The sequence below is a fragment of the Oncorhynchus masou genome, chromosome 12 (assembly GCF_036934945.1).
Source record: "Oncorhynchus masou masou isolate Uvic2021 chromosome 12, UVic_Omas_1.1, whole genome shotgun sequence".
NCBI lineage: Eukaryota > Metazoa > Chordata > Actinopteri > Salmoniformes > Salmonidae > Oncorhynchus > Oncorhynchus masou.
The window spans coordinates 50,786,059-50,814,024 of record NC_088223.1 but is presented as its reverse complement, the minus strand read 5'-3'; the positions used below and the strand labels follow the sequence as shown (position 1 = coordinate 50,814,024).

At 44.4% G+C, this 27,966-nt stretch overlaps 1 protein-coding gene across 2 annotated transcripts in view; it reads right to left on the bottom strand.

Moving 5' to 3' along the window:
* Positions 1-1,593: 1,593 nt before the first annotated feature.
* The window catches only part of ppp3ca (protein phosphatase 3, catalytic subunit, alpha isozyme), a 52,457-nt gene continuing 26,084 nt past the window's right edge, over positions 1,594-27,966 (bottom strand). Inside the window, exons 3-14 of one of the 2 annotated variants that reach the window (XM_064980984.1) lie at positions 16,698-16,822; positions 15,166-15,277; positions 14,109-14,254; positions 13,746-13,885; positions 9,843-9,920; positions 9,558-9,652; positions 7,843-7,968; positions 7,350-7,433; positions 6,012-6,096; positions 5,763-5,860; positions 5,106-5,156; positions 1,594-3,496 (exon numbers count right to left, since the gene is read on the bottom strand). In XM_064980984.1, the coding sequence (XP_064837056.1) occupies positions 3,306-3,496; positions 5,106-5,156; positions 5,763-5,860; positions 6,012-6,096; positions 7,350-7,433; positions 7,843-7,968; positions 9,558-9,652; positions 9,843-9,920; positions 13,746-13,885; positions 14,109-14,254; positions 15,166-15,277; positions 16,698-16,822 (1,331 nt within the window). In that variant the 3' untranslated portion in view covers positions 1,594-3,305. The remainder of the gene's footprint in view (positions 3,497-5,105; positions 5,157-5,762; positions 5,861-6,011; positions 6,097-7,349; positions 7,434-7,842; positions 7,969-9,557; positions 9,653-9,842; positions 9,921-13,745; positions 13,886-14,108; positions 14,255-15,165; positions 15,278-16,697; positions 16,823-27,966) is intronic. The other variant, XM_064980985.1, reaches the window with a different exon arrangement.

Below are 27,966 nucleotides of genomic sequence, written 5' to 3'. Positions count from 1 at the left end.
GTTTGTTAGACATGTTTGATGTAGCAATGTAAGTTGATGTTTATATTATGAATAAAATAAATTTAGAATAAAATAAATAAATAAATTAAAAAAAACAAGTCAATTTGTTGGAAACACCTCTGGTGGGAAGATTGAACGCCTGATTCATGCAGTCTCCCCTGAACAATTAATTGTTGAGATGTGTCTGTTACTTGAACTCTGAAGCATTTATTTGTGCTCCAATCTGAGGTGTAGTTAACTCTCCTTAATTTATCCGTTGCAGCAGAGGTAACTCTGGGTCTTCCTTTCCTGTGGCGGTCCTCCTGAGAGCCAGTTTCATAATAGCGCTTGATGGGTTTTGCGACTGCACTTGAAGAAACTGTCAAAGTTCTTAATTTTCCATATTGACTGACTTTCATGTCTTAAAATAATGAACTGTCATTTCTCTTTGCTTATTTGAGCTGTTCTTGCTGTAATATGGACTTGGTATTTTATACCAAATAGGGTTCTCTTCTATATACCACCCATACATTGTAACAACACAACTAATTGTCTCAAAGTCATTAGGTAAATACATTCCACAAATGAACTTTTAACAAGGCACACCTGTTAATTGGAATGCATTCCAGGTGACGACCTCATGAAGCTGGTTGAGAGAATGCCAAGAGTGTGGAAAGCTATCATCAAGGCAAATGGTGGCTAATTGAAGAATCTCACATAGAACAATGTATTTTGATTTGTTTAACACTTCTGGTTACTACATGTGGTATTTCATAGTTCTACAATGTAGAAAATAGTAAAACAAATAAAGAAAAACCCTTGAATGAGTAGTTGTCCAAACGTTTGACATGTACTGTGAGGAGAGTTGTGATGACAACAGGAAGTTTCGGTACAATTTAATAAATGTCAACAGTACCTGTAATCTGGCTACGCTGCCTTTTTGATTTGAACCTACCTGCTGGAATGAGGAGAAACACACTCAGCAGTGATGGGATATAGAAGCAGATCAATGTCCAAATCTACAAAGTTTCCTCTGACTGGAGCGTCTCACGTTCCCACTGTGTGTGGTTGTGTGCGTGTGTGTGTAAAATGAATGAGTGTGTGAGGTCACGCAGGGGCAAGAGGAGCAACTGTGTAGGAGAGAGAATGGAGACTCTGAGTAGTATGTCTGTCTGTGTAAGGCAACTGGCTCAACTTGTGACCTGAGTCTGCGTGTATGTGTTAATGAGTATGGTTAAGGTCCTGGTAACGGGATATTACCGTCTTGATCCATAGACTTGCCCCCTACAGTGGGTTCAGTGTGAGGTGGGAGTGGTTGCCATGGCCTGTGTGATGCTGTTCCCGGAGTTTCCTGTGGAAGAATGACGGGAAGCAGACCGAATGCCCACATGGAAATGGGAGAGAAAAGCACATTCGCCCACTGTATGGGATCCAAGTTGGCTGTGAAAAGCAGCTCCCTTCGAAAACAGTGAAGCTGCCCGTTTTACATATGCGCAGCAGACACACACACTTCGTCCCGCAGAGCATACTGTTTAGGTGTGGCTTAAATTGGCATCCTATTTACATCATGTTGCACACATTTCCTATCTATCGATAAGAAACTTGAAGCCACACTACTGATTCATGCATATTTTATTCAAGAGTAAAAAATATGATTTGTCCCATAGGGCATGCTTACCATATGTGTATCATTTAGGAATTCAAATGCCAAAAATTAGTTCCAGAGAAAATTACAAGAAAAATTGTCACAAGTTAAAATCCATTAAATTCCTTCTTCGGAATAAACCATGTCTAGACCAATCAAGGATCAGAAAACAGTGGAAGGGGGGGAAAAACTGTAAGCTTAAATCGTTAGAATTATAGGAATATCATCAAGAACTAATGAGAATATATTTTTTCCTTTTAAAAGAAAGAGAGACACAGGATTTTCATTATGTCCAATTTGTTTACATTTGAACAAACCATGCGAGCATGCTTTGGTAGCCTGAATGTTGCTTATCACGGAGTAATATGTTCATTCAAACGATTGGATAACTTCTGTACACCAACAGAACAGAAAAAAAACAAGGCTTCACACCTTAAAGAGAGCATCTGTGTCTGTAGAGCGAAACAATATAAAAATACAAAACCGTAATAAAATGTTAAATAATATTGATGAAAAAAATGTACAAAAACAAATCAAAGGAAGCAAGAATGAAAAATGATATGTAAAAAAAACTCTTTGAAGAGGGAAATAATTCAAGTCTACTCTATTGAAACACATCACAATAAAAATGGTACATATCAATAAGGAACTTAATTGCATGCATTGATGCGTTCCATAACGTAGATGCTGTTAAAAATCATTGTCTTTGTTATTGTCCTTCTTTATAATTAATTATATATATATAGATATAAGATTTTTTTTTTTTTTACTGCGACAGCAGATTTGACATACCGTGTGCATTCTCTCTCTTTAGTTACAGGCAAGTGAAAAACAACAATCAGGTAGAAGGTAGGTGGAAGGTAGCTGGAACTGCAGCCCCTAAACATGACAGACTGTGGCTTTGGTTGGTGGAGAGGCCACAGTCAAGCCCACGTTCCACCCCTACCCTCTGCAGGCTCATGGCGTCTTACCACAAAATAAATCAAGAAATAAAAGTTCTCCGGTAAGATTGCATTGCAAGTAGTAAAACGTACATATTTTTCCTTCTCGAATGCCCTTTCTTACAAATAACATTTTCTCTTTTTGGATTTGTTTCTATTACTACTAGTAGCAAAACATGTTGAGTAGCGAGATTATTTCTGTTTGAGATGAGTTCATGAGTGAAACTTAATCAAAAATAGTCAAATGTGTGTGTGGCATGGGTCTCGTATCATACCCTTTGAGGATGTAGCGGACATGGGAGAGAGTTCGGGACTCTAAACCCTGCTTACTAGGTCTGTGATTGGACTGAGAAAGGGACCAGCAGACACACCCACAGGAACACACCCCCTTGACAAGTTCCATCCCGCCCCGCTCGCCTCCTCCATGTCCCTTCCCTAATCTCTGACCCCACTACCCTCCTCCCAATCCACAGACCAAAGAGCGGGAAAACCTCCCCTTCTGAGCTCAGTTCCCCCCCATGTGGTGACCTGGCGTCAAAAAATATACCACCTTACCCATTTGTACAAGAGACTTAACATTTGATTTGTTTCTCTAATTGGATGTAGGAGCAGCAGCGGTAGATGCAGATGTGTTGTGTCTGTGTTCTGTTGTATCTTTATTCGGAGGTCTGATATCACCATTTGGCGATATCTTGTCGCACAGCGCAGCAGTAGCATGAGCTCTGGGGCGGGCCTCAGCGTCACTGGACGTTGCTGTTGTCATTGTCATTGTCTTCCGTGCCGTTGGCCTCGGACATGTTCATCTTGCCCATGGACTGTCCCACGTGGTTGACCCCGACTCTGCGGGGTGGCATGCGCTCGTTGATACGGTCTAGCCCCTTAGCTTCTTCGAAGCTGGCGATCTTATGCTGGGGAGAGAACCCACGGATGGCTGAGAGGAGGGACAGGTGGGAGGAGAGAGAGGGGGGACACAGGGGATCAGAATTACTGTCTCATGACAACATTCATAAATAATAAACCTGGATTTTAAATCCTTTGAAATTCCTCTTTGTGTACGCTCATACGATACAAATATTATTGGGAAGTACCACACTGGGCCTCAACATAATAGAACATTACAATAGTTCAGTCCCTCAAACATAGCGTTCTCATGTCACACAGCAGTACAAGCTAGCATTGTGATTTCAAAGATCATTTGACACTCGTCTAGAGAGAACATCTGAACACAGCTTTGAGTAAGACAAAGATGATTAGAATAAGATTTAATTGTGGACAGAGTGATATCAGAACCCTTTGGGATGTTCACAGGCTCTTTTAAGAGAAACATCTGGGATAACGAGTCAACGACTCACCCAGCCACTCAGATAAACAACCATGGCTATAATAGCACCCTCGTGTCCTGACACCCTTGTTTACTACAATAGCACCCAGGACCCTCCTTTACTCAAATGGCATCCTCGTTTACTAGAATAGCACTAGTTTATTAGAATGGCAGCCTCCTTTACTAAAATGGGACCCTTGTTTTCTACACTAGCACCCTCCTTTACTAAAATGGGACCCTTGTTTATCACTATAGCACCCTCCTGTACTTGAAGGGCACCCTTATTTTACTGTTGTTATTATTATGCATCATGAAGCCAACGTGACATTACAGTACCAGCTACATGGCATAAGCATGTCATACTACATACCAATGGAGGCTGGTGAGGGAGGACGGCCCATAATAATGTCTGGAATGGAGTCAATGGAATGGTATCAATCACACCAAAGACTTTGGTTTCCATGTGGTTGATACCACTCCATTGACGCCATTCTAGACATTATTATGAGCCATCCTCCCCTCAGCAGCCTCCTCTGCAACATACGTAGTCCTGATAGTTTATCGCAACTCTGCCGTGATACAGGCAGTTGTTTAACTGCAGCTGTTAAATGGGTACTAAAGTGTCCAGAGACTCTATGGTTCACACAGATAGCATCACGCTCATGATATCATTCAGTTGACATCATGACGCATACTGTATTTCACCTTAGGGCTCACCTGTGTCCTGTTCTCCCTGCATGCGATGCATCTTTCAACCAGATGGGGGCGGAAGATAAGCCAAATCCCCCAAAATAAAAATGAAGGAATCATGCCTGAGCATAAAAAGTCACCCGAAACCATCATGCATCTCTTGGTAGCACCTCACTTTGCATGGCTTAAATTACTTCCATACAAATCCATGTGTTTATATGTACCAGTATATTTGTTAATATATGTGCATTTGTATGTTTATGTGAGGTATCAAACTTGTGAAAAAGCTTTGTTTTTCATTGAGCACACTATGTAATTATTGTTATATATCCTGGCCCTTATATCATAACTGATATAGTTGAGATATCTTGTAATCAAGGTACTGCAAAGTTCCGTGCTACCCACTCTAAACCAACTGTCCCCCTGAGATGTTCGATGCAGGCTGAATATGAACTGCTATTGTCACCGATGGGTAGTTGACCCAATGCATGTCCTGCTGAAAGGGGTGGGGTGGGGGACGCAGCTTTACCTTCTCCGTCCTCAGTTTCTGTGTCGATGGCTTCGATGGCCTCGGTGGTGGCTGGGGGAGGGGGAAAGGAGGGGAGCGAGTTACTTCTGACAAAGCCATGCAGAATGCAGCCCCCCCCCTGGCGGTAGGTAGGCAGCTGGCCAGAGACCAGCGAGACACACATGTAACCCAGCAACACAGCCAGGCAGGCTGGATCAGCAGCCCACTCCAGTCTCTGTAGAACACAACAGACTGAGTGACCAAAGGACTGGGGAACACCCCAGGGCTGGGTAAGAGTAACTCTGGAGGCCCACAGACACCTCACCCAGCTTTTCAAAGAGAAACTCGATGGGAGTGAATACAGGTGAGATGACTCTCTCTCTCTCTCTCTCTCTCTCTCTCTCTCTGTCGAGCTATAGCTTAAGAAGGCAGAATCTGCAGTCCTCCAGAGTTACGGGTGGCTGCGCAAACCTGGGTCAGAAACAAAGGGACCAGAGGACGGATACGAAGACAAAGACCCAGGGAGAGACGGAGAGCGACGGAGACTGTGACAGAAAGAGAGTAAGAGTCACAGTGATAGAAAGAGGAACGGATAGACAGGGTGGGAGACGAGGAGAGGGCAGGCGGGACGGAGGGAGGATAGAAAAAAACATGGCCTGGCTTGGGCCTGGTCCTCACCACTCTGCAGGGTCTGTTTTCCCCCTGAGAGCACCCCACTGGGCAGCATGCCAGTAGGCGTCAGGCCCTTCAGCGTCAACACGTTCTCACTCTCCTCCCTGCAGGACACACACAGGTCAGAGGGCATCCACAAAGATCACTCACGTCGGCTTCTACTGTGTATATATATATATTCAATTATAATAACTCTATATTCCACATTAGAGATGTGTAACAGCTCATGTGAAGTGAGGTGAAGAACATTCTCACCGAAGCACTTTGAACATCGTGGCCATTTTCCCAATGGCGCGGATCTTGTTCCTGATGACCTCCTTCCGAGCTGCAGCTGCGTTGGCTAGAAAGAGAGAACACTCATTTTCAGATCTCAGGAGTGAGTCTTATGGCCACATTGAAGTGATCCATTTAAATTCTTTACAGGTAATTCAAAGAGCCCCTCATAACAAACAAATACCCAGAGGACATTTAATATACAGTACACATACATTGTTTTTAAATTGTTTATCGGGATCTATGCCAGGGAGGGGAATGTGATACACTACAGCACGAATGGATTCTTAAAGGCCTAGTGCAGTCAAAAACTTGATTTGTCCTGTGTATTATATACTCTATCGTTCGAAAGTTTGGGATCACTTAAAAATGTTCTTATTTTTGAAAGAAAATCACTTTTTTTTGGTCCGTTAAAATAACGTCAAATTGATCAGAAATACAGTGTAGACATTGTTAATGGCGGCAGGGTAGCCTAGTGGTTAGAGCATTGGGCTCGTAACTGGAAGGTTGCAAGTTCAGATCCCCGAGCTGACAAGGTACAGGCAGTTAACTGCCCTGAACAGGCAGTTAACCCACTGTTCCTAGGCCGTCATTGAAAATAAGAATTTGTTCTTAACTGACTTGTATTTGTTTCTGGCTATTTTGAGCCTGTAATCGAACCTGCTGATGCTCCAGATACTCAACTAGTCTAAAGAAGGCCAGTTTGATTGATTCTTTAATCAGAACAACAGTTTTCAGCTGTGATGGTTGTTGATAATGGGCCTCTGCACGCCTATGTAGATATTCTATTAAAAAACTAAAATCAGCCGTTTACAGCTACAATAGTCATTTACAACATTAACAATGTCTACACTGTATTTCTGATCAATATGATATTTTAATGGACACATAAATAGCTTTTCTTTCAAAAACAAGGACATTTCTAAGTGACCCCAAACTTTTGAACGGTAGTGTATATATTTCCACACTCTGAGGTTGGATAATATAACTGTGAAAATGATGACAATGCTCTTTAAGTGTAAGAGCTGTATGAAAAGACCACCTGAATTCAATTCAATTCCTTAATAGACCAATAAGAAAGAGTTCCAAACCTCTCTGCCAATAACAGCTAGTTCTCAGTTCTCCCCTCCCCACTCAGACCACTCCCAGAGTCCTAGCAAAATTATTGCTTGAGAAATTGCTCTTTGCTAAGAAGCAATTTTTGTTTCTTTTTGACCAGTAAGGTATTTAATTGATAACCAGAAATTATTTGATATTGAGATTTTTTTTTTTTCAATGGCTGCATTGGACTCTTAACAGTGCAGTATATTAGTGACTCACCATCAAGGATCTCTTGGTCGTCTCCGTCGTTCATGAGCTCGTCGTCAGAGCAGATGCTCAACACGTTCACCAGCATCTCTGTGACTGGACAAGGGTCAAAGGGTCAAAGGTTCTCAGATGAGGGTGCTGCCGCACATATTTGTTCATGATAAAATGAGGTAAGAGGGTTAAGTATAGGAAGGACACAGTCATTGCATATCGTAGCAGTCTAAGAGCCTGCATATATCACACTGAATGTTAGTCCATACTATCAAAATAAGATTATTTTGTAACACCAAACTTGGGGTGAGGAAAATAAATATACATTTTCCAAAAGTGATCCCCTGCATATTTTTTTTTGTTGGTGTGTCCATTTGGGGTTGTGTGCAGAAAAGGTTTGAGGACCCCTAACTTAGCTCAGTGTGATGAACCTGTATTAAAACACCACTGTACTCATTAGTCATTACACTGATAAATGCGCTACTAATGAATAAGGAAAGGGTAGTAGTGGTACCTTTCTCCCCCACAAAGGGCAGGGACCAGGTGAACACGTCCATGAAGTTGGGCAGCCAGTAGGGATGAGGGGAGCAGTTGAACTGCCGGATGTTCATCACGTTGTTCTCATACTTCAGGACTGCAGCTGTGGAGGGGGAACAACTTGAGAGGGTCCCGGTAACATAAAACATTTCAGCATGGATACACACATTGCTACACAAAACATAGATGTGCAGAAACAACACAGTAAAAATGACCATCGGTGTTCTGAGTGATACATTGCTAAAGCTCTGTATGTCTTCCAGGCTCACGGTTCAATGTCACATCCTCCATGTTGAGGCCCCCCTGTTCCTATGTCAATGACGCAGCGTTGCATGGAAACGCGTTCGAAATCCTGTCAATTCCCAAGACGGCATGGTTTTTTTCACCCCTCTCACACCAACGTTTCATGCCTTCCGTTGCAGACAGAACACAAAGCATCTGATGTACTTCTACCAGGGATATATTCACAGAGATTGATTGTTTGATGTTTTGTTGTTGTCACATTTGAAAACAGCAGCAGCGGCTGATGCTAAGCAAGGATAATTATGACAATGCTTCCCTATGCTACTTCCACTATATACAGTATAAGCTTGATATAGGAGTTTTTTCTCTTGACAAATATGATTTAGGAACGAGCCTTTTTTTTACTAAAAGTTGTAACACAATCCACGACATCTAAAAACACACTTTCTTTGAATGACTGTATAAAACACCACCACAAGGAAAGACATCTAATAATCAAAATATGAAACCAAGAGTAGAGCTCGTATAACACACTGGCTCTTCAGAGTGGCAAGGAGATACTAGGCTAGAGCAACATTCTTAGTCTTGTGGGGTTGCACATCCTGATATGTGTTTGCGTGTGAGTGAGAGAGAGACGGACACAGAAATTCAGGGACAGACAGAGGCAGAGACAGACACAGAAACAGGGACAGACAGAGGCAGAGAGAAACAGAGGCAGAGGATGAGAGAGCGAGAGGGAAACAGGGGCAGAGAGGCACAGCAACAGACAGAGGCAGAGACAGGCAGATGCAGAGGAAGAGAAGAGTGAGAGAGAAACAGAGGCAGGGAGACACAGAGACACAGGGACAGACAGAGGCAGGGACACAGAGGCAGCGGGAGAGGCAGTGAGACAAGGGCAGACAGAGTGAGACAGAAACAGAGGCACAGGAAGAAACAGAGACAGGCAGAGACCCATAGAGAGAGATGAGATCAACCACTAGGTGCCCCTCTTGAGTCCCAGAAATGTAGTGGAGAAACATTCTTAGTCTTGTGGGGGTGCACATCTTGATATGTGTTTGCGTGTGAGAGAGACGGACACAGAAACGCAGGGACAGACAGAGACAGAGACATACAGAGGCAGAGTGAGAGGGAAACAGATGCAGAGAGACACAGATAAACAGAGGCAGAGACCCATAGAGAGATGAGATGATCAACCACTAGGTGCCCCTCTTGAGCCCCAGAAATGCCGTTGCAGTTCCATCAGGAGAGATAAAGCCACATGGAGATAGTCAGTCATACCGACAGTCCCTCCTACGCTCTCCCCATGTCCCACGATCCATCTCCACAAGCCACACATTGAACACCACCCACCAGCAAACACTTGCTCCAGCATACATTCACTACAAATATTTACTGGTTCACATAGATTCATAAAGTAGCACCACAAATACATGGAGCAGATTGACTGACCTTTGTTGTTGTAAACATCAAGGTAGTTTGGCGCTGAGAAGATGGTGATTAGGGAGGGGAAGCCGGTGGTTTGGCTCTTCCGGTACATCCGGTAGCTATAGGGCACCACAGAGAGAGTGGGAGGTGTTTTCAGGTTGATAATCTGGATGAATCATCAATTGTGTAAAAGCTACTGAAAAGTGTGTGTGTGAGAGAGAGAGGGAGAGAAGTGTGTGTGAGAGAGAGGGGGAGAGAGAGCGGGAGAGAGAGAGAGAGAGAGAGAGAGAAGTGTGTGTCGGTACATACCCAGCATCTTGTGCTTCATGTGCTCGGATGACTGATAATAAGTTATTGTTCTGTAGGAACTCACATACAGCTGGATAACTGCAAGGCAGAAAGGAGGGAGGGTTTAGGGATGTCATATACACATTCACACTGTTTGACACATATCACAGTGCAACACAGCCTGACCTATGGAATCGAACAGCGTGCCGAAAGCAGAGGTATTGTGTAACAGAGCATACACATTACATTCAACTGAATACAAACATTATTTTCTACATATTACATTTACGAAATGGAGCATGACCGAGTATGACACCCCTGGTGCAGCCACAGAGTAGAACATTGACATTGTCCGAAAACAAAACAGAGCAGAGCACCAGCAGTCGTCAGTGTGCTGTTATCAGATCACTGCTCAGCATGATGCAAGACGTAACAGCCCATCCCAGCCCGACACATGGCTCACAGGTCGCCCAAAGCAACTTAATGCCACTCACTGGGCCTTAAAGAACACAACAAACCATCATGTCAGCTCTCATTTGACGGCTAACTGGCTGTCACTTCTACCCGACAGGAAGTGTGAGGATTAGGACATTTTCCCCATCCTTTAGGCATACTGTTGACGAGACGGCCTGCTTGACAGCATTGGTTCTCCGCCTCTCTCTCTCTCTCTTCACAGATCACTCCTTTCCTTGTAGCTCTCCCTCTTCCTATCACTCGCTCCAGTTTGGTCTGGAGGAGTGAGTTGTCATAGCAACAGCTCATTGCAGAGCCCCAGGGGGGTTGTGGGATAGACGGCAGTGTTGAGTTGATACTGGCCCTTCTTTTATTCCACGCTCGACTCCGCCTCACCCACGGTGCATTTCAACCGCCTGGTTTGGAGTAGGAGATCCCCGTGTACTTGTCTACGCCCCCTCTCATCTCCTCTACATTCCTCTCCTTTAACCTCACAACAGCAGCTGCAAGTGGAGTTGATACCCCACTAGCAGCATCTAATATATCAACCCCCCCCACCCTCTGTATCTCACTCCATCCTGCTGATCCAGACAGACAGAGATGCTGATACAGATTCAGCTCGATTCCATTCCAGTTCCCAAAGCTCCAATTTGACCTCTCAATCTATAAGCTTAACCAACGTTAAGAAGCCAGGATGTGTATATGGTTAATAATCATAGTGTGTGTCGGCGTAAGGTAAAATGTATTTCAAGCAATGTCCCCAAGACGGCATTGTTCCCCCCCACCCCACCCCCACCCCCACCTCACACCAACGTTTCATGCCTACGGTTGCAGACAGAAAAACGGAGCATCTGATGTGTTTCTTCTGCAGGCATATTCACAGGGATTGAAAGGACCAAAGGTGGCAATTTTGAAAACAGCAGTGGTTGATGTTAGCAGGGCAAGATTAACGTAGGGGCTGATTAAGGACGATATACAGTATGTATTATTTCCAGTGCCATCAGAAAGTATTCAGACCCCTTGGCCTTTTCCACATTTTGTTACGTTACAGCCTCATTCTAAAATGTATCAAATGCATTTTTCCCTCGTCAATCTACACACAATACCCCATAATACACCAAAACCGGTTTACCTTTTGCAGATTTCAAAATACAAATCAGGAAAAACATACAGTTTGGAAAGCAAATGCCTACTGCTGAAAAGAGAAGACTAATCTGTCGAACCAATATAACTTTCTTTGTAGCTAACAGCAACACTGTTGTTCAAAGTAGCTCATCTTGAGATATGCTCGTTGTGGCAATAGCCTATCTTCATCATTAGGTTTTTTAAAACATTTTATTTATTTAACCAGGCAAGTCAGTTAAGAACACATTATTTACAATGATGGCCAAACCCGGCCAATTGTGCGCCACCCTATGGGACAATCAAGGCCAGATATGACACAGCCTGGATTTGAACCAGGGTCTGTAGTGAGGCCTCTTGCACTGAGATGCAGTGCCTTAGACCACTACGCCACTTGGGAGTCAATGTACAGCTGGAATTTTGATTTAGTAGCGAATATATACTGTATATACAGTATATATTGCCTCCTAATATTGTACATTCTGTGTGTCGCTTCATTGGCCTGGGCTATTGTTTGTTAAATCCAAGACCAGATTGTCAGTCTATCAGTGTAGCCAGTCATTTCGATCATTTGTGTATTAGAAAAGTTTTCGCTAGTGTCTTCTGTCATGTACATTACTTAGAACTGCATGAAATGCGTTTATAAAAGGCAGATTTTTTTGGAGGGGGGGGAATCCTAAATATGCCTCTGCTCAACTGTAACCTATCTGTGTCATGGCAGGTAGCCTAATGTGTTGGGCGTTGGGCCAGTAACCGAAAGGTAGCAAGATCGAATCCCCGTGCTGAACAGGCAGTTAACCCACTGTTAGTAATGGAAAATAATAATTTGTTCTTAACTGACTTGCCTAGTTAAATAAAAACATTTATGGTTTTATTATAACCTTTTTTCCCCCTGCTCTTCAACAGTAAATTTACCACGCATCCAATTGCATCTTGGCGCAAGGATTTGTTTACAGAACATGATGGTGGGCCGGTTAGGGTGGAAAGGTTGTAAAAATTAAAAAACAAAGCCCCGGAGCCTATGATTTCTTAATCTGCCCCTGGTTGCTAGCTAGCTCTCGGACTAATTATGACAGGGCTTCACTATACTACTTTCACTATATACAATGAGATCATGAACATAAAAAAGAGAGAGACTGCAATCAGCATGAATAGAACCTGCAAATTGCTGTGGTAAATGATTTTTAAAAATCTGAAAATAACAGGAGATTACTTTCACCATGGTTATGAACAATTTTTATGCACATACAGATGACTCAAGCCTGCATATTGATTGTGCATTTGTACCCAAATGTGCTGCAGTTTTTTAAATCCATGGCTCAGTTGGTCAGAGAAGGTGGTCTCTCATGTCTGTGTCAGATTTGGCTCCTGAGGCGTTTCTCTGGACCACTGTAGTGCTGAAACCATCAGGTGCTGAAGCCGTCGGGCTACAGAGTGACGGATGAGAGGCACTACTGAACTGTTCCCCTGAATACACTATTGTAACTCCTCACCGACAAACCAGACCGTAGGTCTTTCACCTCATCTTATAAAAAAAGCACAGTCCACCACCTAACAACAAGGATGCCAGGTGGGAAACATAGTGTTATGTGGCTGTCTGATAGTTCCCTTCCATGTATTGCTATGGTCATTCAGAATGATACAGTCCATAAAAGGACACAAAGCATTTACAACATGGACATAAGCCAGCTGAGATCCACCAATAACACCTACTAATCACCAGGGATCCCATATGCCCCCTCTCAAACCGACAGACCAAATGACCTGAGGTGTGCACTTGTTTATGTGTGTAAAAAAAAGCCTCTTATGAGGATGTGTTCACCTACCACAGCCATGTATTGCACCATCATCTCCATCTTATCCTACCACCACCATCCCCTCTACCCCTCCCTACAGCCACGCCCCATCTAAGTTGTCATAGGCGTGTGAAATATTTAAGTGTTCAAAGATTTGGGCAGGAAAGAAAATAAACGAATAACGGCCGGGCTCTGAGCACCTACTGAGAGCCTACCGAATGCAGCCCCATATACGTCCAAGGCTTTCCGCCCAAATATCCTCGGCACCCAGAATGTAGGTCAGTGCAGCGGCTGCATCTCACACAGACATGACATATAAAACGGCACACACTATGGCTGACAGGATACAGAACCACGGCAACACAGATGCACATCGTGGCTGTGTGCGCGCTGCATTTCCCTGTGTGTGTACAATTTGAGATTGTGGATTCGTGCCGTTTGGTTTGGAGGTAATTGTTTGGTCGACAGATCCAGAGTGGGATAATTGACGACTCAAAAACACCAGGACTCGTTATGAAAGAAAGTGTTGAGGTGGGAGCGAGAGAGAGCTGACCTGTAGAAGTAGGAGCAGCCTCGGACTGTGTTGTGGCTGAAGAACTCCTGGGTTTTTTCGTTGCCAAAGTCCTCCAGAGGGTCAGACCACAGTAGGTCACACATGGGCCCAAACGCTGGAGGCTCCTTGAACCGGTCTATCTACAGCAGAGAGAAACGTACTGAATTCAAAAAAACGAGCAAATACGCAAATATTCAAACACAAAAACAACACTCTCTCGCACGTACACTGGTGCTCACGCATGCGCTCACACACACAACATGCACAAGTGCTGTACGGAAGTATGCGAAGAGATGAAAACACAGTTGATTTGATTTTCCTATGCACGGCTTGTCAGTGAGTGCCATGGTGGTAGTTCAATACCTTCTTTATGTCATCTAAGTTGTGTATTTCTGGTGAGAGTCCTCCATGGACACACAGAAACTGCTGGTTCATGAGGGCAGCCAGGGGAAGGCAGTCAAAAGCGTCCATGCATGAGTCATACACCTGCTCTGAGTACTTGATTTTACCTGTCCATCACAGAGAGACAACTGGATCAGTGCAATGATACAAACAGGGACCTCAGGGACCACACAAGTCATCCATCAAGGTGGAATCCTGATGTGAGATACGAGCTAATAGCTTTGACTGTTACATAAGCTGTCCATTGATATTAACGCATGATTCACGCTTAAGAGAGATTTCAGCCTGGAACAGATAGTCCAAGTAAGAACAAACACAATATCTCACAGTCAAAAACATTTGACATTTTAGTCACTCTTAGCCAGAGCAACGTACAGTAGGGAGTGCATACATTTTTGGATGTCTTTTCGTAATAACATCCAACCATCCTCTCTCAAGAGGATATACTGTATTGTGTGATCTGACTGAGCAGAGAAGAACAAGATGACTCCCAACATGCACTTCTCCATGGATGTTAGAGACCCAGAGAACTATAAAACAATCAAATAAAGAGTCGCACACTTCATATATAAACTCCCAGTAATTTATTGGGTAAATCACCTAAGACCCAGAGAACACCTCTACCATCTGTCATATTCCTTCCCAGCTAAGGGATCTCGGATATTCATCACAACACCTTCTCACACTTCTCCCCAGGCTCATCCGATTTCATCTTTGTTTGTGTGTGTCTGTATGCCATGCCAGTCTTTTTTCATTAACTCCTAATCCCCAACCTTTCACAGCATTGGTAACCATGGTGATGTGCCACCGGGAGAAGATACGGAAATAGGTTCCAGGTCTACCTGTACTTGTAGTACTTGTAGTACTGCTTCTCCTCATGGGATACCTCGGCTCGAACCATCCATCCACTATTTTTCGTTAATGTATCACGCTTTCATTTTCAAGAATCCTTTCATAGCCTCTCAAGGAACAGTGCACGAGATGACACAGAAATAGAACATCTCTGGAGAATACTCACATTCTTGTTTGAAGGTGAAGTATTCTGTCAAATGTCTACATTCATGGTTTCCTCGCAGTAAATATAGCGTCTTTGGGTAGAGGATTTTCAGCGACCAAAGGTACAAAACACACTGTCAAGAAAGTAGATAAAGGGTTATTAGATCAGTTTACATACACACACAAAAACTGAATGATATGATACACTGTTCAGGACCTAAAAAAAAAGGCCTGCATCAGGCTGCAGCTTGACGATAACAACGTCAGCGTTATATAACATTGGATATAAAATCAGACCGTATCACGATCAATGACTGCCTCGAGCTCAAACCAGATAAGGCCTGAAAATGGACCTTTATTTGAAATATATGAAACGCAACAAGCAACAATTTCAACGATTTTACTGAGTTACAGTTTATAGAAGTAAATCAGTCAATTGAAATAAAATTCATTAGGCCCTAATCTATTGATTTCACATGACTAGGCAGGGGCGCAGCCATGGGTGGGCCTGGGAGGGCATAGGCCCACCCACTTGGAGCCAACCCAACCCACTGGGGAGCCAGGCCTTCTCAATCAGAAGTCGTTTTTCCCCCACAAAAGGGCTTTATTACAGAAAGAAATACTCCTCAGATTTATCGACAGTGTTTGGCTGGTATCAGACGGTCCCCTAATTGAAGAAGCCGAATGTGGAGGTCTAGTGTGGTTACACATGATCTGTGGGTTGTAAGGCCGGTTCGGCGTGCAGCCAAATTCTCTAAAACGACGTTGGAGGCGGCTTATGATAGATTAATGAACATTCAATTCTCTGCCAAAAGCTCTGGCGGACATTCCTGCAGTCAACATGCCAATTGCATGCTCACTCAAAACTTGAGACATCTGTGGCATTGTGTGACAAAACTGCACATTTTAGAGTGGCCTTTTATTGTCCCCGGCACAAGGTGCACCTGTGTAATGGCCATGCTGTTTAATCAGCTTCTTGATATGCCACACCTTTCAAGTGAATGGATTATCTTGGCAAAGGAGAAATGCTCACTAACAGAGATGTAAACAAACATTTTAGAGAAATACGTTTTCTGTGCTTATGGAACATTTCTCTGATCTTTTATTTCAGCTCATGAAACATGGGACCAACACTTTACATGTTAGGTTTATATTTTTGTTCAGTATATATCAAATGAGGACCCCCAGCCATTGATTTGGTGACAGCTGATAAAGATAGCATGATAATCATGAGAATTGGTGGAGCCAGTCTGTTTGCGGATAATCAACCCCTCAGGCCAGCGAGCCTTCCTTTATGCAAATGCAACTTGTCAGCATCGATTTCATGTGATTGGATGATTCCTCCTTCCTCCTCACGGAAGATTCCAGGGGAAGCTGGCCACGTGGTGTTTTTGCGGTGCTTCAGTACACTATAGCTGCTTCAATATAGCATCGCAGGGACATAGCACAGCACACGGAGTGGCACAGGGAGCGAGGCAGCAGGACAGAGACGCCATTTGTCTCTCATTCCATGTGGATAAGGCAGGAATGCCTCCCAGTCTAAAGGTCTCTTACCTCGATACTGAAGTATCCCCGGTCCACATAGTCTCCCAGGAAGAGGTAACGCGTCGTGGCCGGCGAGCCACCCACCTCAAACAGCTTCATAAGGTCAAAGAACTGCCCATGGATGTCCCCACACACTGCAAAACATCAAATCCCACAGCATGAGAAAAGATCAGCACATTATTACTGGATCTGTTAGCATTACATACAGTACACAGCGGGCATTTTATATACAGCTGAAGTCGGAAGTTTACAAACACTTTAGGTTGGAGTCATTAAAACTTGTTTTTCAACCACTCCGCACATTTCTTGTTAACAAACTATAGTTTGGCAAGTCGGTTAGGACATCTACTTTGACACAAGTAATTTTTCCAGCAATTGTTTACAGACAGATTATTTCAATTATAATTCACTGTATCACAATTCCAGCAGGTCAGAAGTTTACATACACTAAGTTGACTGTGCCTTGAAACAGCTTGGAAAATTCCAGAAAATGATGTCATGGCTTTAGAAGCTTCTGATAGGCTAATTTACATAATCTGAGTCAATTGGAGATGTACCTGTGGATGTATTTCAAGGCCTACCTTCAAACTCAGTGCCTCTTTGCTTGACATCATGGGAAAGTCAAAAGAAATCAGCCAAGACCTCAGAAAAAAAAACTGTAGACCTCCACAAGTCTGGTTCATCCTTGGGAGCAATTTCCAAATGCCTGAAGGTATCACGTTCATCTGTACAAACAACAATATGCAAGTACAAACACTTTGGGACTACGTAGCCGTCATACCGCTCAGGAAGGAGACGCGTTCTGTCTCCTAGAGATGAACATACTTTGGTGCGAAAAGTGCAAATCAATCCCAGAACAACAGCAACGGACCTTGTGAAGATGCTGGAGGAAACAGGTACAAAAGTATCTATATCCACAGTAAAACGAGTCCTATATCGACACAACCTGAAAGGCCGCTCAGCAAGGAAGAAGCCACTGCTCCAAAACCGCCTTAAAAAAGCCAGACTACAGTTCGCAACTGCACACAGGGACAAAGGTCGTACTTTCTGGAACTGTTTGGCCATAATGACCATTGTTCTGTTTGGAGGAAAAAGGGGGAGGCTTGCAAGACGAAGAATACCATTCCAATTGTGAAGCACATGGTTGTCAGCATCATGTTGTGGGGGTGCTTTGCTGCAGGACGGACTGGTCTAATACACAAAATAGATGCCATCATGAGGAAGCAAAATGATGTGAATATATTGAAGCAACATCTCAAGACATCAGTCAGGAAGTTAAAGCTTGGTCGCAAAGGGGTCTTCCAAATGGACAATGACCCCAAGCATACTTCAAAAGTTGTGGCAAAATGGCTAAAGGACAACAAAGTCAAGGTATTGGAGTGGCCATCACAAATCCCTGACCTCAATCCCATAGAAAATTTGTAGGCAGAACTGAAAAAGCATGTGCGAGCAAGGAGGCCTACAAACCTGACTCAGTTACACCAGCTCTGTCAGGAGGAATGGGCCAAAACTCACCCAACTTATTGTGGGAGCTTGTGGAAGTTAAACAATTTAAAGACAATGCTACCAAATCCTAATTGAGTGTATGTAAACTTCTGACCCACTGGGAATGTGATGAAAGAAATAAAAGCTGAAATAAATCATTCTCTCTACTATTATTCTGACATTTCACATTCTTAAAATAAAGTGGTAATCCTAACTGACCTAAGACAGGGAATGTTTACTAGGGTTAAATGTCAGGAATTGTGAAAATCTGAGTTTAAACGTATTTGGTTAAGGTGTATGTAAACTTCCAAGTGTGTGTCTGCATTCTTGTAAGTCTGCGTGTGTGGTACTGAGCAAAAGAGAGTGCCTGTGTAAGGCATGCTTTTCCTGTGTAAATTAGACAGTAGAAGATTTATGCTGTTTCTCGGTTCAGTGATTTTTCTCAGAGAGTGTAAGAGAGACGAGAGAAGTTGCAAAGTCCTGTTGCCATGGTGATATGATTTTTATGAGAATAAATAATGAAATAAATGGACGTTTCTATATATCATCTCGCCCTCGCGTGGTGTTGGCATGGCGATGCTGCCTGGGTGTTTGCCCCCAGAGGCCTCGCTCTTTCTACCCCCAGTAGGGGGTGGGTGTGGCTCAGGGACCCTGGGCCTGGGGGAGGGAGTCTGGGAGGCTGGGACTCTGGCTGGCTGGTTCCAATCCCCTGGAGACAATAACAACTGGACCCTGGGTGCTCAACACTTTGGTTTTACAGACTAAACCTGCATCTCATTTTGTCATCTTTCCCCGTCTCCTCTCTTTCATCACCACTCTCTCGCTCCCACTCACCCTCCCTCTCCTCCTTCCGTCTGCCTCGGTCTCCCTCTATCAGCTCCACTGTGGCCTTTTGTCCACTCAAAGCTCAGAGCAACGCGAGTGGGAGCCTCTGCTTGTGTGAGTAAAGCAAACAACACACACATGCTTGCACGCACAAATAGCATATGCACACTGCACATACAGTAGTAGTACATGAATGCATAAATACACACACACACACACACACACACACACACACACACACACACGTAAGACTAAGCACAGACACTATAAAACAGTGCTAGTAACAGCAAAAATACAGTCGTCTTACATAGAGATCCACACTTTGCAACTCTATTCTTAAGAATGTCTTAGCACTGATACCCACATCATCATCCATATTTCATGCTCAACAAATGAAGCATATGACCCTCATGTTTGTGGCGCTTGTTCACCAGAGGGTCGAAGGACTACCCCTTGTACTGTAACTAAGGTATCCCGTCTCCATTTACCATCTCCCACCAACCAATCAACCATTTCGTCAGTCAGTCCACCAATCAATCACTCAATGCCAGGGGAGGAGCCATCTGTACATTGGGCTATGTCTATTCATCATGTTCACAACTCCTAGTATATCTTGGTAACACATGCTGCACAATGGAAACCAATGCCTTTTTTCAGAGCAGGAATTAAATGAAAATGGATACTAATACCAAATGAAATGAAACTAGAATTCGAAGAACCTATGACCCCTAATGTCGGTGACACACAGTGTGCCTACTTCTAAATAAATTATAGCACACGAACAAGGACAGGCAGGCACCAGCGTACAAATAGATTTCTAATCTCAATGTAATCACCTGTATAAACACGGGATAAATGGGCAGTTATCTGACAAAGCAAATGGGTCGGGACTCACATTACAGCCCAGTCCAAGTGAACACTAGCTGCTGATGTAGTATGGTAAACGGTGACTTCCTGTGTCCTCTACTGCCTTACTCCAGCCTTCCTCTCCATCCATGGCCGTAGTATGACAGGGGATTCAGACATGGGGGAGAGTAGAACAGGCTGATGAGTATAGAAGAGAACCTACTTGCTATGGGATTAGACGTAATGGTAAATAGGTCTACCTGCTATGGCACTAGACCAGTGGAGGATCCTGAGGGGAGGACGGCTCATAATAGTTGCTGGAACAGTGTTAATGGAATAATGGAATCAAGCATATTGTTTCCATGAGGTTGATACCATTCCATTGACTCCATTCCAGCCATTAGACCAGTGGAGGATCCTGAGGGAGGACGGCTCATAATAGTTGCTGGATTAGACGTAATGGTAAATGGAATCTACCTGCTATGGGATTAGACGTCCATGGTAAATAGGTCTTCCTGCTACTCCATTAGACAATGGTAAATTGAGCCTACTTGCTATGGGATTAGACGTAATGGTAAATAGGTCTACCTGCTATGGGATTAGACGTAATGGTAAATAGGTCTACCTGCTATGGGATTAGACGTAATGGTAAATAGGTCTACCTGCTATGGGATTAGACGTAATGGTAAATAGGTCTACCTGCTATGGGATTAGACGTAATGGTAAATAGGTCTACCTGCTATGGGATTAGACGTAATGGTAAATAGGTCTACCTGCTATGGGATTAGACGTAATGGTAAATAGGTCTACCTGCTATGGTATTAGACGTAATGGTAAATAGGTCTACCTGCTATGGGATTAGACGTAATGGTAAATAGGTCTACCTGCTATGGGATTAGACGTAATGGTAAATAGGTCTACCTGCTATGGGATTAGACGTAATGGTAAATAGGTCTACCTGCTATGGGATTAGACGTAATGGTAAATAGGTCTACTTGTTATGGGATTAGACGTAATGGTAAATACTATTACTTGTATTATTGTTCTCCAGTACAACCAGAAAGCTATTTCACATGTCTATCTACAACAAACACACGCATGCACACTCATGTAAACGCTCTCTGACTCTCGCAATTGCTTCTCATGTTTACAATATCCAAAAAGGTGCCTAGTGTTTTGAAAGGCTATCTTAGACCATTTGAACCACCTGGGTGCTGAAGCAGCCAAGCAGCTTTCGCTGGGATGTGTTCATGCTCAGTAGTGTGGATTTGTCTGGACTGTTGGGCTGTTCAGCTCTACCATCGCTGTGGGCTGAGTGGAGTCACTGTACAAGAGAATGAACACTTATGAATATAACTATTGTTCCCTGAAGGAGGGAACGAGGTATAACATACCTCGAAATCAACGACCAATCATATTCACCTGAAGAAAACTGAAATCACGCCCTACGGACCGGACCAATGGATGCTAAGCCCGCCCTCGGAAGCCCCGCCTTCCTGGCTATAATACTGGGGCTGCAAGTATTCCTCAACTCAGTGAGCCCAAATATGTTGGACCAAAATATGTTATACCTCGTTCCCTCCTTCAGGTAACAGCAATTATATTCATAACCTTATGTTCCCTTTCAATCGGTCACTCGGAATAACATACTAAGGGACATACAATCACGCCCCAAGCCGGCTCAGATGATACCAAACTTGGAGGCCAGGCCCGTAGCAGCCCAAGCACACATACGTGTCACCGACTCCAAAAAGAGGTTACGGAAGCCATCCTCTTCCCTAATACTTACCGGAGAAGCCTGAACTGTCAGAGCCTGATGAGGACTGATCTGTCAGAGCCCCATATAGGGAACAAGAACCTGCTGCAACTTGGCTATGTGTACTGACACGCTGCCACCACAGCCTAAGTCCACAGACCCCACGGTTCCAAGAACAATACTTACCTTGTGAGCCGGAAAAACCAGAACTCGTACAAGGAATCGCAAGTCCCAAAAAAACAGGACACCTGTCGTGACTCTGTAAAGCGCAACACGTGCTCTGCATAGCATCGACCGGAGTCGATGAACCACGGCAGCTGGAGGCTCAAGCCCACAGGAAACCTGCAGTAACTTGTGTACGCGCGCACTGCCACGGCAGCTCAAGGCGCACGCCCAAAGGAAACTATGGTAACCCGAATAATGCACACTTTACACGCTGCCGCACCCACAGGCAGCCCAAGGCTCAATTACATAGGAACTGTGGTAACCCGGATAAATGCACAACCTGCACGCTGCCTAACTCCCACTCCCGGAGCCAGCCATAAGAACACTAGGAGCCACACTAGGAACAGTTACATCCAAGTGATAAAACCTCACAAAAGGTATGTGGGAAACCCCAATTTACTGCAGCACAAGTATCCCCACTTGTCATGCTCTTGAACAATGCCCAAGGAGCTGTCAGACCCCGAGTGGAGTGAGTATGCATATCGCTAGGCAACCATTATCCTTTGGTGTCATATGCCAGGGACATAGCCTCCACAGTGCAATGAGAGAGACGCTTAGAAAGGGCCCTACCCCGAGCTGGATTGGCAAAAAAAAAATACAAACGCTGCTCACAATGCAGATATCCTTGGTCCTATCCGTATACACTATATACACAAAAGTATGTAGACACCCCTTCAAATAAGTGGATATGGCTATTTCAGTCACACCTGTTGCTGACAGGTGTATACAGCCATGCAATCTCCATAGACAAACATTGGCAGCAGAATGGCCTTACTGAAGAGCTCAGTGGCTTTCAACATGGCACAGTTATAAGATGCCACCTTTCCAACAAGTCAGTTCGTCAAATTTCTGCCCTGCTAGAGCTGCCCCGGTCAACTGTAAGTGCTGTTATTGTGAAGTGGAAACGTCTAGGAGCAACAATGGTTCAGCCGCATAGTGGTAGGCAACACAAGCTCACAGAACGGGACCGCTGAGTGCTCAAGCGCGTAGAGCCTAAAAATGGTCTGTTCTCAGTTGCAACACTCACTACCGAGTTCCAAACTGCCTCTGGAAGCAATGTCAGCACAAGAACTGTTCGTCGGGAGCTTTATGAAATGGATTTCCATGGCCGAGCAGCTGCACACAAGCCTAAGATCACCATGTGCACTGCCAAGCGCCGGCTGGAGTGGTGTAAAGCTCTCCGCCATTGGACTCTGGATCAGTAGAAACACGTTCTCTGGAGTGATGAATCACGGGTCACCACCTGGCAGTCCGAAAGATTAATCTTGGTTTGGTGGATGCCAGGGGAGCACTACCAGCCCGAATACATAATGCATACTGTAAAGTTTGGTGGATGAGGAATAATGGTCTGGGGCTGTATTTCATGGTTCGGGCTAGGCCCCTTAGTTCCAGTGAAGGGAACTCTTAATGCTTCAGCATACAATGACATTCTAGACGATTCTGTGCTTCCAACGTTGTGGCAACAGGTTGGGGAAGGCCCTTTCCTCTTTTAGCATGACAATACCCCGTGCACAAACTGAGGTCCATACAGAAATGGTTTGTCAAGTTCGTTGTGGAAGAACTTGACTGGCCTGCACAGAGTCCTGACCTCAACCCAATCGAACACCTTTGGGATCAATTTGAACGCCGACTGTGAGCCAGGCCTAATCGCTCAACATCAGTGCCCGACCTTACTAAAGCTTTTATGGCTGAATGGAAGCAAGTCCCCGCAGCAATGTTCCAAAATCTAGTGGAAAGCCTTCCCAAAAGTGTGGAGGCTGATATAGCAGCAAAGGGAGAACCAGCTCCATTTTAATGCCCATGATTTTGGAATGAGATGTTCGACGAGCAGGTGTACACATACTTTTGGTCATGTAGTGTACATGTGTAAAGCGCACAACAGACACAGATCCCATATCTGCGGTTGTGGGTGCCAAACTCTCCCGTGCGCCTGGGACAATATATACCTCCACGGGTCCCCCGCCCAACAAGCGGATGATCTCCGGGAACCAGGGTCATCTGGGCCAACGGGAAGCCACCAGAATCAACAACAGACCCTCCTGACAGACCCTCTCCACGAATGAGGTCCACCGGAAGAAACGTATAGAGCAGGGTCAGAGGCCACTGATATGCCAAAGCCTCCATTCCCAACAGAGCGCGCAGATCCTTCATTGAGAAGAACAGACGGCAATGCACGCGATGCGCAAAGATCTACGTCGACCGTGCTGAACTGGTCCCAAATCTGGGCAACCACCCGAGGGGTGCGGTCTCCACTCTGTAGAGATAGGACCCCCCCGGAACATATATCTGCATCCGTGTTGAGGGACCTGGGAAGATACGTCAAATTGAAAGATAGGAAATGCGCACTGCTCCATGCGAGCAGATAATGGGCCAGGTTTAAGAGAGAGACACAGTTACGTGTCCTTAAAAACAAAAACAAATGATCAAAAAATGATGTGTGCTTGTGTGCACTTCCTTTGGAACTTAATTTAGCCAACAAAAATGTCTCAACAAAATCAAACAAAACACTTTTTGCACAGGCTATTTAAAGAACAGGTTTAGATGATTAAATAGGCCTACAACAATAATTACAAAGAAAATAATTTGCCAGCAGCATACCACCCTGCATCCCACTGCTGGCTTGCTTCTGAAGCTAAGCAGGGTTGGTCCTGGTCAGTCCCTGGATTGGAGACCACATGCTGGTGGAAGTGGTGTTGGACAGCCAGTAGGAGGCATTCTTTCCTCTGTTCTAAAAAAGTATCCCAATGCCCCAGGGCACTGATTGGGGACACTTCCCTGTGTAGGGTGCTGTCTTTCAGGTGGGACATTAAACAGGTGTCCTGACTCTGAGGTCATTAAAGATCCCATGGCACTTATTGTAAGAGTAGGGGTGTTAACCCCGGTGTCCTGGCTAAATTCCCAATCTGGCCCTCAAACCACCACAGTCACCTAATAATCCCCAGTTTACAATTCTCTCATGCACCCCCCCCCCCCTCTCCCCTGTAACTATTCCCCAGGTGGTTGCTGCAAATGAGAACGTGTTCTCAGTCAACTTACCTGGTAAAATAATGAATAAATAAAAATGACTAAACAATTGATAATAAATACGAAAATAAGTAGAAAATTGCTTCCAACCTCAATAGTGAGTTGCACAGTCCATTTGGCCTCTCCAACGTTCTTCTCCTCTTTGTCCACTACAATACAGAAACATTCCCCATCTTTTCACTGTACTCTTTCTTTTGTTAACTTCAACAAAAAAGGACTCCATCTTCACAATCAACAGTAGCCTAGACCAAGGCTCCTCTCTCTCTCTCTCTCTCTCTCTCTCTCTCTCTCTCTCTCTCTCTCTCTCTCTCTCTCTCTCTCTCTCTCTCTCTCTCTCTCTCTCTCTCTCTCTCTCTCTCTCTCTCTCTCTCTCTCTCTCTCTCTCTCTCTCTCTCTCTCTCTCTCTCTCTCTCTCTCTCTCTCTCTCTCTCTCTCTCTCTCTCTCTCTCTCTCTCTCTCTCTCTCTCTCTCTCTCTCTCTCTCTCTCTCTCTCTCTCTCTCTCTCTCTCTCTCTCTCTCTCTCTCTCTCTCTCTCTCTCTCTCTCTCTCTCTCTCTCTCTCTCTCTCTCTCTCTCTCTCTCTCTCTCTCTCTCTCTCTCTCTCTCTCTCTCTCTCTCTCTCTCTTCAGCAGCAGCAGGCGTAAGTGAGATGAGCAGCCGGAACCAGTTTCAGCTGGACATAAGCGATACGTTTTATTGAGTTTCAATTGGCTGACACAGATAACAAGTTTGCGCAGTTCTCAACACACAAACACAAAATTAACAGAGAACAGGTCCAATCGGGTCCAGTCGGTACATCAATATTAATTGCACATGCCCGAGACTCGTGGCAATTATATCAGACCTGACCCAGATCCGAGACAAAAGTCTGAATTTAGGACGCGGATCCCAGGTCAGATCTCTGAATTTCGCGTCTGTGGAAACCGTGAAGACCATAGACCACATCCCTCCCTACCTGTTGATGCACGCCACCACCAACACGGGTCCTTCCAAGGAGTCAACGCCCTTAGACAAGACAAGGGACGCCAACCGATGGCTCTGTCGAGATGCATCAAGATGCGTAGCAATCCCCCAGCGCTGACAGACGCATCAACAGCCCTCCCAGAGGCACCACAGCTATCGAACTGGCCAGCAGACCCAATAATCCCTGGGACAAGTGTCCCAGCTGAAACCGTGCCAGATAGAGCCAGTATGCGACTCTCCTCTGTTGGGACAAAAACACATGATTCAGAACCCGAGTCCAGAATGAGACACAGAAACTGAAAGTGCTGAGCCAGAGTCTAACAACTTTTCTCATGATTCATTATGAACCCCTGTGACTTAATATGGGAAGTCACCGCAGCAGTGTGGAGCTCCAGATAGGCCAATACACTGATCCCCTGTCAACGCACCGGTGTCAAAGCCACCTCCACTACCATAGAAAAGGTGCGGGGTGATAGAGAGAGCCCGAAAGCCAGGACCAGAGACTCGATGGCCACATCTGGATGACTAAGCCTGTGGTTTAAAAAAAAAAATCACTAGGACCCATTCCTCAATCACTTTTTCAAAACTCTTCACACAGTGAGTACAACAGCAGTCTATGTGGGCTAAACTGTCGATCATTGTTCATTGCTTTGGCACAAAATGCATTCAATGACTACATCTTTCAAATTTCATGAATTATTTTCTCACTCACAAGCACCACCCAAAATTCTATGTACAGTGCCTTGCGAAAGTATTCGGCCCCCTTAAGTTAATACCTTGTAGCGCCACCTTTTGCTGCGATTACAGCTGTAAGTCGCATGGGGTATGTCTCTATCAGTTTAGCACATCGAGAGACTGAAATTTTTTCCCATTCCTCCTTGCAAAACAGCTCGAGCTCAGTGAGGTTGGATGGAGAGCATTTGTGAACAGCAGTTTTCAGTTCTTTCCACAGATTCTCGATTGGATTCAGGTCTGGACTTTGACTTGGCCATTCTAACACCTGGATATGTTTATTTTTGAACCATTCCATTGTAGATTTTGCTTTATGTTTTGGATCATTGTCTTGTTGGAAGACAAATCTCCGTCCCAGTCTCAGGTCTTTTGCAGACTCCATCAGGTTTTCTTCCAGAATGGTCCTGTATTTGGCTCCATCCATCTTCCCTGTCCCTGCTGAAGAAAAGCAGGCCCAAACCATGATGCTGCCACCACCATGTTTGACAGTGGGTATGGTGTGTTCAGGGTGATGAGCTGTGTTGCTTTTACGCCAAACATAACGTTTTGCATTGTTGCCAAAAAGTTCAATTTTGGTTTCATCTGACCAGAGCACCTTCTTCCACATGTTTGGTGTGTCTCCCAGGTGGCTTGTGGCAAACTTTACACGACACTTTTTATGGATATCTTTAAGAAATGGCTTTCTTTTGCCACTCTTCCATAAAGGCCAGATTTGTGCAATATACGACTGATTGTTGTCCTATGGACAGAGTCTCCCACCTCAGCTGTAGATCTCTGCAGTTCATCCAGAGTGATCATGGGCCTCTTGGCTGCATCTCTGATCAGTCTTCTCCTTGTATGAGCTGAAAGTTTAGAGGGACGGCCAGGTCTTGGTAGATTTGCAGTGGTCTGATACTCCTTCCATTTCAATATTATCGCTTGCACAGTGCTCCTTGGGATGTTTAAAGCTTGGGAAATCTTTTTGTATCCAAATCCGGCTTTAAACTTCTTCACAACAGTATCTCGGACCTGCCTGGTGTGTTCCTTGTTCTTCATGATGCTCTCTGCGCTTTTAACGGACCTCTGAGACTATCACAGTGCAGGTGCATTTATACGGAGACTTGATTACACACAGGTGGATTGTATTTATCATCATTAGTCATTTAGGTCAACATTGGATCATTCAGAGATCCTCACTGAACTTCTGGAGAGAGTTTGCTGCACTGAAAGTAAATGGGCTGAATAATTTTGCACGCCAAATTTTTCAGTTTTTGATTTGTTAAAAAAGTTTGAAATATCCAATAAATGTCATTCCACTTCATGATTGTGTCCCACTTGTTGTTGATTCTTCACAAAAAATACAGTTTTATATCTTTATGTTTGAAGCCTGAAATGTGGCAAAAGGTCGCAAAGTTCAAGGGGGCCGAATACTTTCGCAAGGCAC